At 40.7% G+C, this 14984-nt stretch overlaps 1 protein-coding gene and 1 pseudogene across 2 annotated transcripts in view; one reads left to right on the top strand and one right to left on the bottom strand.

The window, feature by feature from the left end:
• Positions 1 to 10225, bottom strand: part of CENPF (centromere protein F, 350/400kDa) — a 59112-nt gene extending 48887 nt beyond the window's left edge. Inside the window, exons 1-3 of one of the 2 annotated variants that reach the window (XM_011996160.1) lie at positions 10083 to 10225; positions 2953 to 3155; positions 1857 to 2053 (exon numbers count right to left, since the gene is read on the bottom strand). In XM_011996160.1, coding sequence (XP_011851550.1) covers positions 1857 to 2053; positions 2953 to 3114 — 359 coding nt within the window. In that variant the 5' untranslated portion in view covers positions 3115 to 3155; positions 10083 to 10225. Of the gene's footprint in view, positions 1 to 1856; positions 2054 to 2952; positions 3156 to 9755; positions 9921 to 10082 lie in introns of those variants that run through there. The other variant, XM_011996161.1, reaches the window with a different exon arrangement.
• Positions 3789 to 4232, top strand: LOC105551029 (annotated as a pseudogene).
• Positions 10226 to 14984: the final 4759 nt, after the last annotated feature.

Here is a 14984-nt window from a genome sequence, read left to right as displayed (position 1 = left end):
GAAGGAAGGAAGGAAGGAAGGAAGGAAGGAAGGAAGGAAGGAAGGGAGAGAGAAAGAAAAGGAAAAAAAAAGAAAAGAAAAGAAAGGGAAGGGAGTGAGTGCCCTTAGCTCCATCTAGCTCCAAATTCAATCTGAGAAGAGGCAATGTATGAGCTAAAAATGACTTCTCAGCAAACCAACCCACCACAACTGAGCTTACAGTAGGAAACAGCAAGGCCCAATGGAAATGTTCCATTAGTATTTAAAAAGCAATAAGAAATAAGTAAAATTAATATTTTATTTAACTTGCTATTTTCAAGATACTATCATTTCAACTTGTAATTAATAGGAAAGCTACTAATAAAATATTTTACATTTTTTCATACTAAATTTTCAGAATTGGCATCCATTGTATACTTAACAGCTCATCTTAATTTGCACCAGCCACATTTCAAGTACGTCATAATTGCCACATGTAGCCAGTGGCTACCATATCGGACATTGCAGGTCTACAGATTAGCAAAGGTGTCACAAATTTGCTGATTCGAGATGAATTTTGAGGAATCTTGCAAAACCAGTGCTTCTTTTCCACTTTAAATTCATACCTGATTCTCTTTTCCCTGTCCTTTCATTTTAAACAGTTATTTATTACTTAAACAAAAGTATAACCTGCCATTATTTTCATAAACCATTTTTTTCTCCTTCCCCCTAAGAAGAAAAACACAAACACCACCACCAAAAAAGCACAAAGCTAAAAGCATTTTCTACTAGGTTGAACTATATGAGACTGCCAATAACCACAGTTTTAACAAACATTCCAAATGGTTCAACCTCACTTCTTGGAGACCTTCCAGAAACCTAATCAGTGGCAACTGATGGAAAAAATAAGTTTCTGCAATGCATTTGAAGGTTAGCAGTGAAAATTTTAAAACCATATTCAGGAGTGTTTGTAGTCTATAGATAACAACAATATTTTAAAACCAAATGTGCTATGAGGATATGGCACGAACTCGGCTCACTGCAACTTCTGCCTCCCAGGTTCAAGTGATTCTCCTGCCTCAGCCTCCGGAGTAGCTGAGATTAGAGGCGCCTGCCACTACACCTGGCTAATTGGCTAATTTTTGTATTTTTAGTAGAGAGGGGGCTTCACCATGTTGGCCAGGCTGGTCTCAAACTCCCGACCTCAGAAAATCCACTTGCCTCGGCCTCCTAAAGTGCTGGGATTACAGGCATGAGTCACCTCGCCCAGCCAAAAGGAAATATTTTTTAAATTATCACGCAACCCTGCAGATTGGGCCTGCTTATATTCTGTCTCCAATCTCAACCGGGCCCTCCATGCTATTCCATTCTTTTATAATTCCTTAGTTCTCCCTCTCATTCTCTCCAACAGCTTTTCCACCCAGAGAAAACACGAGCCATCAGTAAGCTTCAACTAATTTCCATCTTTTCACTAACAATTGTCAAGTTTTAATTTTAACAAGTACTATCATACTATTAAATAATGCAATGTAACTGGTATTATCATACCATCAAAGAATGATAGTATGATAGTACTATTTATTATTGTATTACCCAGTGACCAACAGTGTCTGAATCATGATACAGCTCAATCAACATATACTGAATAAATACATGAGTAATGGAGCAACCATTTGATAGATTTATATCGTACTGAGCTGTGCAATGATAAAACAAAATCACCGTTCGTTGTTTTTAATCTTCCACTCATTCAAGTTACGGCACGGACCGAATCATAACTTCTTCCACCGGGAAAAAAAATTGCAAAGTATAATAATTATATTGTTAAAGGAAAAGACAAATGCATCTGATTAATACATACAAACATCATCCCTATAAATACCATCCCAAAATATTACCTTTTAAGTTCCTGTTCCAGTTTTTCTATTTGTTTTTTGCCTGAATTCAGTTGTCCTTCCTGGAAATTCACTTGTGACTCCTTGACTTGAAGTTCATGAGAAATCTTCTGCTTAGTTTTCTCCAGACTTTCACATATTTCCATCAATCTTTGATTCTCCCTTTTCAGGTTTGTACCCTCAGTTTTTTCATTTTCAACCTAATAAGAATTGTTCAGAAGACAATAACTACCCTATTTTGTGAATTTACCAAGTATTATTGGTAGACCTAACATTGACTACTAAAATCCTGAGATACAGCTGCAATAAGCCATATGAACACAGAAATTTTAGATGATCACACTTTAAAGCCAATAGATAGGCAACTTTTATGAAGTCATGTATTAAATCTTCTTTGGCCAGACACACCCATCCTAGAAAGGGAGGCTTTACTATCCTTTCAAAAATTAAAAAATAGGAAATAAATCCTATAAATCTCCCTTAACAATTCATTTTCAAGTTTGGCTGCTAAAACCAATTATTGTTAGAAACCAGAAAATTCTCCCACAAGCAAAAACCTTTTAGAAGCAATGACTGTATTCACTATTTAGTTGGCTAATACGGAGGTAATTTTTTAAAAGTACTGTTTAGTTTTCATTTACTAGACCTGAAAAGGTTGAGGAACACCAAGGTAAAAAGGCCAGTCTAAGAAAGCCACATCCATTTAACTGCAAAATGCTCTAACACTGTCTCCAGATTAGGAGCAGAGACCTTTTGCCTTGTTGCTATGCAGTGCAAAAGCAATCCCCAATTCATGGTCCCACACGGAAGGTGAAATGGAATTCAGTAGCGCTAAATATTAGCAGGTAAGCAGAAATGAGGGCAGAATTAGAGAAAATTAAAAACAATTAAAATTAAAATCACTCAAAAAAAAGAAGGGGATTGGGGCCAGCGTCGGGAGGGCGGGGGTGAAATTACCACCTGGAGATAGCAAAATCATTTTTCTCTAAATGTAAAGAAGAGGAAATAATTAATCCAAAAATGAGTGAACAGTTTTAAACACCAGCACTTCTGTGATAATAATGAGTGAACAGCTACAAATCCAGAGCTTCAGGGGTACCTTCTGTTTTTGCTTCTGCAGCGCAGCCTCCAGACTGTCAAGCTGAAACTGCCTTTGCTGCTTTTCCTTCTTCAGTTTGTCAAGCTGTCCTTCAAGCTCTTGAATTTTCTGAAGAGCTCTTGTAGGCAGGCCTTCTTTCCATTCTTCCAAAGCCCAGCTCATTTTGTTCTCCCTTCTTTATTACTGCAACATTCGTAAATAAACTGAAAAGAATAACCAGACTGTTGGTCTAATCACAGTAAAAGGAAACAAACTCTCAGAAATTAATCTATCTAACCACCCCTAAAAATCAAGTTTCAAGACCACATTTCAAAAGATAACAAAGTGGGCGCGGTGGCTCACGCCTGTAATCCCAGCACTTTGGGAGGCCGAGGCGGGCGGATCACAAGGTCAGGAGATCGAGACCACGGTGAAACCCTGTATCTACTAAAAATACAAAAAAAAAAAAAATTAGCCGCGCGCTAAAATTAGGCGCAGGTGCCTGTAGTCCCAGCTACTCAGGAGGCTGAGGCAGGAGAATGGCGTGAACCCGGGAGGCAGAGCTTGCAGTGAGCCGAGATCGCGCCACTGCACTCCAGCCTGGGCAACAGAGCCAGACTCTGTCTCAAAAAAATAAAATAAAATAAAATAACAAAAGATAACAAAGTATAAAATCTATCTTCTCCATCCTCTGAAAGGTGGCAACCAGTAACTGATTCTTAAGTACATAGTATCCTGCTTGTTTTCCTTTTGCTTTCTGATTTTCTTATTTCTCAGTGTTGACTTCTTATATCACTACCTGCTTTCTACTGCTCAGTTTTTTCATTATACAAAACATGGGGCAACAGCAATGCAAGATGGCAGTCACCACAGTATCAGGAGTAAAAGTCTTTCGAAGTTTCCAAGTTTTAGAAGAACTCGAAGAAGGCCAGAAAGGAGTACGAGATGGCATAGTTAGCTGGGGTTTAAAAGATGATGAAGATCTAGCACAAGATGGACAGGGATGATAGATAACTGGGCCTTCAAGAATGATTTAGGAAAATCACGTATACAGACTTAAAATAGAATGTAGCCTAAATGCCCAGAAGCACCCTGCCTTTGTAAGATTTGTAACAAAAATTAATATAAACGAGGTTAATAGTTCTAATGGAGTGGTGGACCAAAGAGCTGTATCAGTGCTAGCAAAATGGCAGAATTCATGTAGCATCGAAGTTGTCCTGCAAGAGTTTTGGTGCCTAATGATGTCTAAAGAAAATATGAAACTTCTTCAGCTGCCTGAAGGATGGGGTTACAGCAGTTAATCAAAAAGAAAAACCATAGGCCCTTCCCCTTCCTCATTCAATTTAAACAGTCTTCATATTCCACAGTAGTAAATTTTCTAGATACGTCTTGTAGACCCCAAAGGACTAGAAAGGAAGCTCCCATTCAAAGGAAATTTATCTTAAAATACTGTCAATTACACTAATTTTTTGTCCACTTGAAATATGTTAGTTGTGCTATAACAAATCATCCTGCCATGTGAACATCCTGTCCACATATTTGAATCTCTAGGATCAAGAAAGTATATTTAAATTGATTCCCATCCTAACTGGTGGAGTCCACGTGACTCAACTGTGAAAAGACATATCACATAATCACCTTGCTGCTGATTAAATGGCCTGGGGCCTCTGCCTTCTCCTGTGGGATTACTGCTGGGTACACAGGGTGCTTTGTCTGCACCCCTGGTTTCCAAAAAATTGAGGAGAAGAGACTCCTCTCCAACTCATTCTATGAGGCCAGCATCATCCTGATACCAAAACCTGGCAGAGACACAACAAAAAAAGAAAACTTCAAGCCAATACCCTTGATCAACAACGATGCAAAATTCCTCAACAATATACTTGCAAACCGAGTCCAGCAACACATCAAAAAGTTAATCCACCATGATCAAGCAGGCTTCATCGCCAGGATTCACAGTCAGCTGAACATACGCAAATCAATAAATACGATTCATCACATAAGCATAGCTAAAGACAAAAATGACATGATTATCTCATGCAGAACAACACCCCTTCACGTTAAAAACTCTCAATAAATTAGGTATTGAAGGAACATACCTCAAAATAATAAGAAGCCATCTATGACAAACCCACAGCCAACATTATACTGAATGGGCAAAAGCTGAAAGCATTCCCCTTGAAAACTGGCACACAAGGCAAGAATGCCCTCTTCCACTACTCCTATTCAATATAATATTGGAAGTCCTGTCCAGAGCAACCAGGCAAGAGGAAGAAATAAAAGGCATCCAAATAGGAAGGGAGGAAGTCAAACTACCCCTGTTTGCAGACAATGTGATCCTACAACTAGAAAACCCCATAGTCTTGGCCCAAAAGCTCCTTCAGCTGATAAACAACTTCAGCCAACTCTCAGGATACAAAAATCAATATATAAAAACCACGAGCATTCCTATACACCAACAACAGCCAAGCCAAGATCCAAATCAAAAATGCAATCTCATTCACAATTGCCACAATATGAATAAATCACCTAGTAATACAGTTAACCAGGGAGGTGAAAGATCTGTAAAAGAAGAATTAGAAGACTAGACATGGTGGCTCGTGTCTGTACTCCCAGCACTTTGGGAGGCCAAGGTGGGCAGATCACCTGAGGTCAGGAGTTAGAGACCAGCTTGGCCAACACGGTGAAACCCCATCTCTACTAAAAATAGAAAAATTAGCCCAGTGTGGTGGCGGGCGCCTGTAAACCCAGCTACTCGGGAGGCTGAGACAGGAGGATTGCTTGAACTTGGGAGGCAGAGGTTGCAGTAAGCTGAGATGGCACCACTGCACTCCAGCCTGGGCAACAAAGAGCAAAACTCCATCTCAAAAAGAAAAGAATTAGAAAACACTGCTCAAAGAAATCAGAGATGACACAAATGGAAAACATCCCATGCTCATGAGTATGAAGAATCAATATCATTGAAATGGCCATACTGCCCAAAGCAATTTACAGATTCAGTCCTATTCGTATCAAACTACCAAAGACATTGTTCACAGAACTAGAAAAAACTATTTTAAAACTGATATGGAACTAAACACAAGCCCAAATAGCCAAGGCAAGTCTAGACAAAAAGAACAAAGTTGAGAGCTTCATGTTACTCTACTTCAAACTATACTACAGGGCTACAGTAACCAAAACAGCATGGTACTAGTACAAAAACAGACACATAGAACAATGGAACACAATAAAGAGCCCAGAAATAAGCCACACACCTACAACCATCTGATCTTTGACAAAGCTGACAAAAACAAACAATGCGGAAAGGATTCCCTATTCAATAAATGAAATAGCTGGCTAGCCATATGCAGAAGAATGAAAATGGACCCCTTCCTTACACCATATACAAAAATTAATTCAAGATACATTAAAGACTTAAATGCAAAACTCCAAACTATAAAAACCACAGAAGACAACCTAGGCAATACCATCCTGGACACAGGAATGGGCAAAGATTTCAAGACAAAGACACCAAAAGCAATCACAACAAATGCAAAAACTGACAAATGGGATCTAATTAAACTGAAGAGCTTCTGCACAGCAAAAGAAACTCAACAGAGTGAACAGACAACCTACAGAATGGGAGAAAATATTTACAAACTATGCATCTGATAAAGGTCTAATATCCAGCATCTATAAGGAACTTAAATTTACAAGAGAAAAACAACAACCCCATTAAAAAGGGGGCAAAGGACATGAACAGACACTTTTCTAAAAAAGAAAATACATGTGGCTAACAAGCATATGAAAAAAAATTCAGTATCACTGATCATTAGAGAAATGCAAATCAAAACCACAATGAAATACCATCTCGCACCAGTCAGAATGGCTATGATTAAAAAGTTAAAAAATAACAGATGCTGGCCAAGTTGCAAAGGGAACACTTATACACTGTTGGTGGGAGTGTAAATTAGTTCAACCATTGTGGAAAGCAGTATGGCAATTCCTCAAAGAGCTAAAAACAGAACTACCATTCAACCCAGCGATCTCATTCCTGGGTATATACTCAGAGGAATGTAAATCATTCAACCGTAAAGACACACAGTGTCTCATGCCTGTAATCCCAACAGTTTGGCAGGCCAAGGCAGGCAGATAACTTGAGCTCAGGAGTTCGAGAACAGCCTGGGCAACATGGCGAAATCCCATATCTACTTAAAAAAAAAAAAAAAGGCACATGCACACACAAATGTTCATTGCAGCACTGTTCACAATAGCAAAGACATGGAATCAACCTAAATGCCCATCAGTGACAGATTGGATAAACTAAATGTGGTACATATATACCATGGAATACTATGCAGCCATAAAAAAGAATGAGATCACGTTTTTTGCAGGAACATGGATGGAATTAGAGGCCATTATCCTTAGCAAACTAATGCAAGAACAGAAAACCAAATGAATACAAAGAAGGGAACAACAGACACTGAGGCCTCCTTGAGGGTGGAGAGTTGGAGGAGGAAGAGCAGCAGAAAAAATATCTATTGAGTATTAGGCTTAGTACCTGGGCAACAAAATAATCTGTACAACAATCCCCCATGACATGAGTCTACCTATATAACAAACATGCATGGGTACCCCCGAACCAAAAATAAAAGCTAAGAAAAAAAATAATATTTTGCCATAAGGTTTTCAGGGGAAATAGGTCCTATAAACAAAGAAAATGCATGACAAGGTATTCTGCAAATGCTCCTCTTTCCCTCTTCACATTGTTAATTACCACTCACACTTTGTCCCTCTTCCTCTGGGAAACTTTTCTGAGATCCTTGACCCAGCCATAGTTTCCCATCATAGTTACTCACAGCACAGGTAGCCCATCTCCTTCCAAGCAGTTATCATTTTTTAATAATGAATGCACACATGAAAGAAGAGCAAACGCCATATTGTACTAGAATCATACCAAAAGGTGGTAAAGTCATGTTACAGCCAGACACTGACCAGGAAAGACATATACAGTACAACGTTAGCGATTCAAAGCGGATTCAATTCTACCTCAGCCACTTACAAGATGTATGACCTTGGGCAAGTTATTTAGCTGCTCTATGTCGTTTCCCTCGTTTGTAAAACAAGGATAATAATGATGGTGACTTCCTAAGGCCTTAGAAACAGTATCACCTGGTAAGCTTTCCATATATGTTAGCTATTACATACTTTTTAAAAACACTTTTTCACTTGTATATTTCAGCCTATGGTACAAAGAGTGAAGTGGTCTACCTCCTTCTCAGTCACATCTTGGGAAATAGAAATCAGCTGGAAGAAAAGTATGGCAACTGTCCTTTATTTTAGCCTTCAGAACATAACTAAAAGAAAAATCATTCATTTTCCAGTTACTTAGGCAAGAGTTTGAGAATTTGTTTTTTCACTAAATAAAGTTAACAGCCATTTTCATGGTTTGATTTTTCAATCGATTTTATCAATGAAACTTTTTATCAAAACAATAAGCAGTTCATGAAAGTACTAAGAAAAATCAAAAAAAAAAATTAAGAAGGAGAAGCAAAGGTCTTGGACAACATAGAAGTTGGATATCAAAGCCTTGGAAAGCTGTGTTTTGCTACCAGTTTAATTTTTTTTTTTTTCCTAGTTCTCAGTTCTTGGGACATAGCATCTTATACTCCACTCCCATTTATCCCAAAACTACTGAAAGGAGTCACATGCCTCTCAACCAACAAAGGACAACTGACCCTGTCTCAACGTCCTCCATTCCAATCTAGTTTGTCAGGAGTCAGAGAACTGTACCCCAGAGACACACAACTGTAATTGCCCTAAACAATTCAGCCAGCCACTGAAGTCAGTACATCAAGATTCTATAGCCAACAGAATATAAAAAGGAGCAATTTAGAAAGATGATTAGAAAGTGAGGGGAATAAACATAAAGAAGATTGGCAAGCTGAATGCTTTTCCATTCCAAAGTCTAAGATATAGAGCAATACAGATGTAGACCAAGCTAACTGTGATTAGAGCAGATTTGGGTCCATTAAGGCATCAGCTATCAGCCACCTGTATTGGGCCACTGGGGCAAAAGAATAACAAAAAAATAAACCTCACAAGTTTACTTTTGAGGAACAGGGAATTGAGGTGGGGAGTGAAGAAAAGTCCTAGTTGAAGGTTCCTGCATGGATGATTTGCAGGACTATTGTCCTTTCCAGAAAATGCTGTATCTTTGTACCTTAAATACGTGGAGGGCACTCTTCATGCCCGAACTACACAGTCCCTTAAAGTCCCCAAGGAAGCTCTTGTGTGACTTCTTCCTGCCCCACCTCCACCACAGCTTTCCCGTCGTCAGAATTCCCCACCTCCTCCAAAAAGCCAGAGCCCGCGTGCAGTGTACCAAGACTGGGTCTGAGAATGATAACCCTGCCTTCGCTTCTAGAACAGGCTCCTCAAGGACACGACCCATGCCTTCTATTTCTGGGTCCTCACTACACGGCAGAGCCGGGCACATAGGCGCGTCCAAATAAATGTGAACGGGAAGGCCGGGCGTAGTGGCTAACAAGCTTGTAATCCTGGCACTTAGAGAGGCCGAGGCAGGAGGATCCCTTGAGCCCAGGGATTCCAGACCGGCCTAGGCAACATAGGGAGACCTACCTCTATTTAAAAAAAAAAAAAAAAAAAATGTGGACGGAAGGAGGACGAGAGGGGAAAGAGTAATGCTACCGTAACTAACCATAGGCACCCCACGTCGCCGCCCAGATCAAAACCCAAGCTTACATCATCTACTCAATAAAACAAAGGACCGGGGCCCGAATTTCAATAAGGTTGGTTACGGGACTGGGAAGGCAGCTTGGAAATACCTAGTCATCTCCAATTTTTTTACGGAGGAAGAAAATGATCCCCTAAAGTGCGAGTTCGTGACCGAGTAGGGTCTGGGACACTAATCCGAGACCAGCTTGAACCCAAGCAGAGGGGCGCCGACACCCCTACGAACCACATCCCGGGGCGGATTCTCCAGTTCCGTCGGGTGGGAGGGGGCGGTCCCCGGCACCTAGAGGGCCGGGAAAGTGATCCCAGAGGCCTCCCCGCCCAGTATCCGCCAGCAAAAAGCCACCAGCACCCCCACGCCGCCCGCCGCCCGCCGCCCGCCGCCAGGACCAGGATCCGGACCCAGTCAGGACGCTCACCTTGCTATCCGGGAAGGGAAAACAACCTCTCGGAGAGTCCAGTCCTGGTGCGGCTTCCGCAGGCTGGAGCCCAGAGCCTAATTCAAACTGCCCGCAGCCGCCACCGGTTCCCGATTCGCCCGCTTCTGGTCTCAACCAAACTTACCTGCAAGCCTATTGGTCACTGTAAGTAGCTGTGAACCAATCGGCGCCTGCGCACTCAGACTACCGCCTCTGATTGGCCCTTTCGGATGGATTTTAAAAACAAGCCCTCTACTGGAAGTGCCTGCGCCGAGTTACTGTTCTCTTTTGTTGTTGCGGGGAGGGAGAGACCACGTGCTTTTGCTGATGCTAGAAGCGGTTTTGGACCGCTATTTCCGCAAAAGTCAGGGAATGCGCCAGCTGATTAGGAAGGCGTGGTCTATCGCCTACAGCCAGGGGAACTGTGCTGCCTGGTGAAACCTCTTTTAAACTGCACGTACCAATCTACTTATTTATTAAATGTAAATTTAGGACATAGATACTAGGTGCTGTGTTTGTCATGCGTTGTTTATCCAGTGTGGTTCTTAACAATTCTTTGAGGAAAGTATTATCCTCATTTTATTAAAAAGTTAACAGGCTCATAGAAGCTAAGTACAGTAATTTGAAATTGCATCTAGGCAATGCAGGATGTCGCTCTTAAATGCTGTACTTTATGGATCGTATTTCTAAGAGGTGATTCTGAACACCTATTTTCCAGGATTGAGGTGTAGGGGGAGGACACTGCATCAGAATTTAAAATTCAGAAGGATCTTCAAAACAGGGTGTAATGCTTTTCGTGAAGCCCACTAGTTTTCTATGTATTTTATATACTCGTTTTATTTCCCTGTTAAACTATAAATAAGCTTCTAAAGGCAGAAGCAAAACAATTGATTGTTAAAGTAATAGATCTCTAATGCTGTTGTCTTCCTCAACAGGTACCAAACTTTCCAGCACCCTGTCTTTACCTTTCATTAGACTGTTCCTGCAGTACCCAATTCAAGTGTCACTTTTTTTTTAATAAAACCTCCCTAATCCCACCCACTCCTTAGAGATAATTATTTCCTAGACCTTTCTGAGAACTTGCAAACTTAACGTTTAAGATTTTCACCATGTCTTGTCTTGTATTTATGTCTATGTCTGACTCCCCCATCAGACTCAAAAATTCCTTTACAGTAAAATTGTTTTAATTCATTTTTGCATCCCTAGTAACTTTGCACATAGTAATTTAAAATCCAGATCATCTTGGGAGATAAAACTGCCATTTGGGGAAAGGCCTTGTTCTCACTGCCTTCTACCTTCGAATCCCCAAAGGGAGGGGAGAGAGCAGGTAGGGGAGGAAAACTTTTGTCAGACATTGCCATGATCAGTCTAGTGTCTGGTAGTTTTAGAATTTGAACCAAATTCTGTCTGGCTCCAACACAAATTACAACTCCATTGCTTCCCAGAGTAATTATTCAATTGTGTATAGGCTGCTTAAGGAAAAATAAAGAGCTAGAAAGATAATAGAGGATTTTTTTAAGGTTTGAATGAGAAATTTGCATTTACTATTCATTCATTCATTCTTCAGCAGATATCTATTGAGTGGCCACTGTATAGTCAAGCCTTGTGCTTCATTTTTCTACAATGAACAATAAAGAAATACATTCACTTCTTGAACAAGGGAAATACAGGATGGATACCATTCTAGTAACTCCTGTGGTATTTCTCTGACTTTAATTTTATGCTTCCCTTCCCTCCCTTTATTTTTCCCCCGGTTTGCTTGTTCGTTTTGTAGGGGGAGAATCCCATCCAACCAAACACAGATGTCCTCTGGGAGTCCATTTTTGCCTCTCTGCTCTTCTCTTTTTAAGTCCCTTCCCTCAGTGAGCCAGTCTACTCTCTCTGGACTGTTCATCCACTACCTCCATCTTCTGCCTGTGGATCAGTGTCTTTGAGTCTTCCCATCTTTTCTACAGATGAGACTGCAGGATCCATCACTGAAATCACTCTTTTGCCAGTGTCCTCAACTCCCTTGCCTCTTGTTCTTTCTGTCTCCCAAACTTGTGTGTGTGCAAATGTCCATATCATCCCATGGTACACTATTGCTGCAGAGTGGGGTGGAAAAAAATCCCAGCACTGTGCAAATACTTTAAATGTAGGACGTCTAACTGGGCCGGGCCTCAATGCTTCTCCACAGCCCTTTCTGCCAGTTCCAGGATTTTTCTAATCTCCTACAACAACCATCTCCATTCTTACTCTCAGAAGATGACCTTATTTTCTAGTTCACAGAAAACATAAGATGTCTGACAGGAACACCTTCAACTTTCTGACACCCAAATCTGCAAATGTGCGAAAATCTATACCCATTCTTACCTCCTTTCTTCCTGTTACAGCCATGGGAAATGTCTTTCTGACTACTCCTAAAACTGAACAGTCATACTGTGTTTTGAGGCAACTTGCTTCTCAGGAACTTCACTCCCCCAATTATGCACTTGTAAACAAGAATCTTTAACTGCTTCTACCGTCCTAAGTCTTCCTAATAGCACTTAAACTGCTCAAATATTTCCCTTTCAAAAGAAATATTATCTCAATCTCATGCTCCCCTGAAGGAATCATCATATCTCTCCTCACATTCCATTTCCTTTTTAGATTTGATTAAATAAGTTGCGATACTACTTTTCATCAATTATTTTTCTCCAAAAAAAACCCACGAGTACTTTCAATAAATGAGAGCCGTCCCTATAGCTGCATCATGAAGACAATATAATCTATGATTTTAAGCACCAGTTTACTTTTCATTTCATATTATTTTTCAGCTTATTAGAACTATAAATATTTTATATTTACACAATTTTATTTTGTTTTTATCTGTTCTGAAAATCTTTTTTTTTTTTTCTTGAGACAGAGTCTGGCTCTGTCGCCCAGGCTGGAGTACAGTAGCACAATCTCCGCCCACTGCAACCTCTGTCTTCTGGGTGCAAGCGATTCTCCTGCCTCAGCCACCCGAATAGCTGGGATTACAGGCACGCACTACCACGCCCAGCTAATTTTTGTATTTTTAGTAGAAACGAGGTTTCACCATGTTGGCCAGGCTGGTCTCAAACTCCTGATCTCAAGTGATCCACCCGCCTTAGCCCCCAAAAGTACTGGGATTACAGGTGTGAGCCACCGTGCCCGGCCTGAAAAGCTGTATCTTTATTTATTTATTTATTTTTGAGACAGAGTCTTGCTCTGTCGCCAGGCTGGAGTATAGTGGCACAATCTTGGCTCAGTGCAACCTCCGCCTCCCGGCTTCAAGTGACTCTCCTGCCTCAGCCTCTTGAGTAGCTGGGACTTCAGGCGCGCACCACCACGCCCAACTAATTTTTGTATTTTTAGTAGAGTCCGGGGTTTCACCATGTTGGGCAGGCTGGTCTCGAACTCCTGACCTCGTGATCTACCCACCACAGCCTCCCAAAGTGCTGGGATTACAGACGTGAGCCACCACGCCTGGCCGAAAATATTTTGTCTTTTAAAAAAAAAAAAAAAACTTTAAAAAGATATAAGTTACATAAAATAAAATACACTCTTTTTAAGTGCACAGTGCAATAAATTTTGACAAATGTATTCACCTCTATTAACGCCACCAAAATAAGAATATAAACATTTCTTGACATTACAGGTATCTTTATACCCCTTCCCAGTTATATACCCCAGAAACTCCCAGACACAGGCAACCATTGATCTGTTTTCTGTCACTAATAAATTCATATTTTCCTAGAGTTTAATGTAAGTGGAATTACAGTGTATACTCTTTTATGTCAGTTTCTTCATTATTTATTTATTTTTTTTCTGAGACAGAGTCTCACACTTTCGCCCAGGCTGGAGTGCCGTGGTGCGATTTCGGCTCACTGCAAGCTCTGCCTCCCAGATTCACGCCATTCTCCTGCATCAGCCTCCCAAGTAGCTGGGACTACAGGCGCCCACCACCACACCAGCTAATTTTTTTGTATGTTTAGTAGAGACAGGGTTTCACCGTGTTAGCCAGGATGGTCTAGGTCTCCTGACCTCATGATCCACCCGCCTCGGCCTCCCGAAGTGCTGGGATTCAGGAATGAGCTACTGTGCCCGGTGTTATGTCTATTTCTTTTACTCAGCATAATATTTTAGAGACACATCCTTGTTGTTGCACATAACTGTGTTTTTTCTTTTAATTTCTTAGTGTTTCTTTGCATGGATATACAATTGGTGTATTCGTTCACTTGTTGATTTGTATTCATATTGTTTCCAGCTTGAAGCTTTCATGAATGAAAGCTTCTACTGACTTTCATGTAAAAGTCTTTGCATTGACATAGGTTTTCATTTATCCTGGGAAACACATAAAGTGAAATTGCTGGGTCAAATAAATAAATGGGAGCAGGCGTTGTGGCTCACACATGTAATCCCAACACTTTGGGAGGCCGAGGCGGGCAGATCACTTGAGGTCAGGAGTTCGAGACCAACCTGGCCAATATGGTGAAACCCCATCTCTACTAAAAATACAAAAATTAGCCTGGCATGGCCGTGCATGCCTGTAATCCCAGCTACTCAGGAGTCTAAGGCAGGAGAATCGCTTGAACCTGGTAGGCAGAGGTTGCAGTGAGCTGAGATTGTGCCACTGCACCCCAGCCTGTGCAAAAAAGAATGAGACTGTGTCTCAAAGAAAACAAAAGACAAAGCAAACAAAACAAACAAAAACAACAAATAGTAAGTAGATATTTAACTTTTTAAGAAATGTCCAAAATCTTTTCCAAATCTTACATTCCCATAATGTATGAATGTTCTAGCAGATCCACATCCTCGCCAGCACATCGTGTGTCTGTCTTTTCAATGTATGCCAATCTAATTGATGTGAATGTTTTTTTGTTTTTTTTTTTGAGACGGAATTTTGCTCTGTCCCCCAGA

This window comes from Mandrillus leucophaeus, unplaced genomic scaffold, assembly GCF_000951045.1.
Source record: "Mandrillus leucophaeus isolate KB7577 unplaced genomic scaffold, Mleu.le_1.0 Scaffold503, whole genome shotgun sequence".
NCBI lineage: Eukaryota > Metazoa > Chordata > Mammalia > Primates > Cercopithecidae > Mandrillus > Mandrillus leucophaeus.
This window is presented reverse-complemented; position numbering and strand designations above follow the sequence as displayed.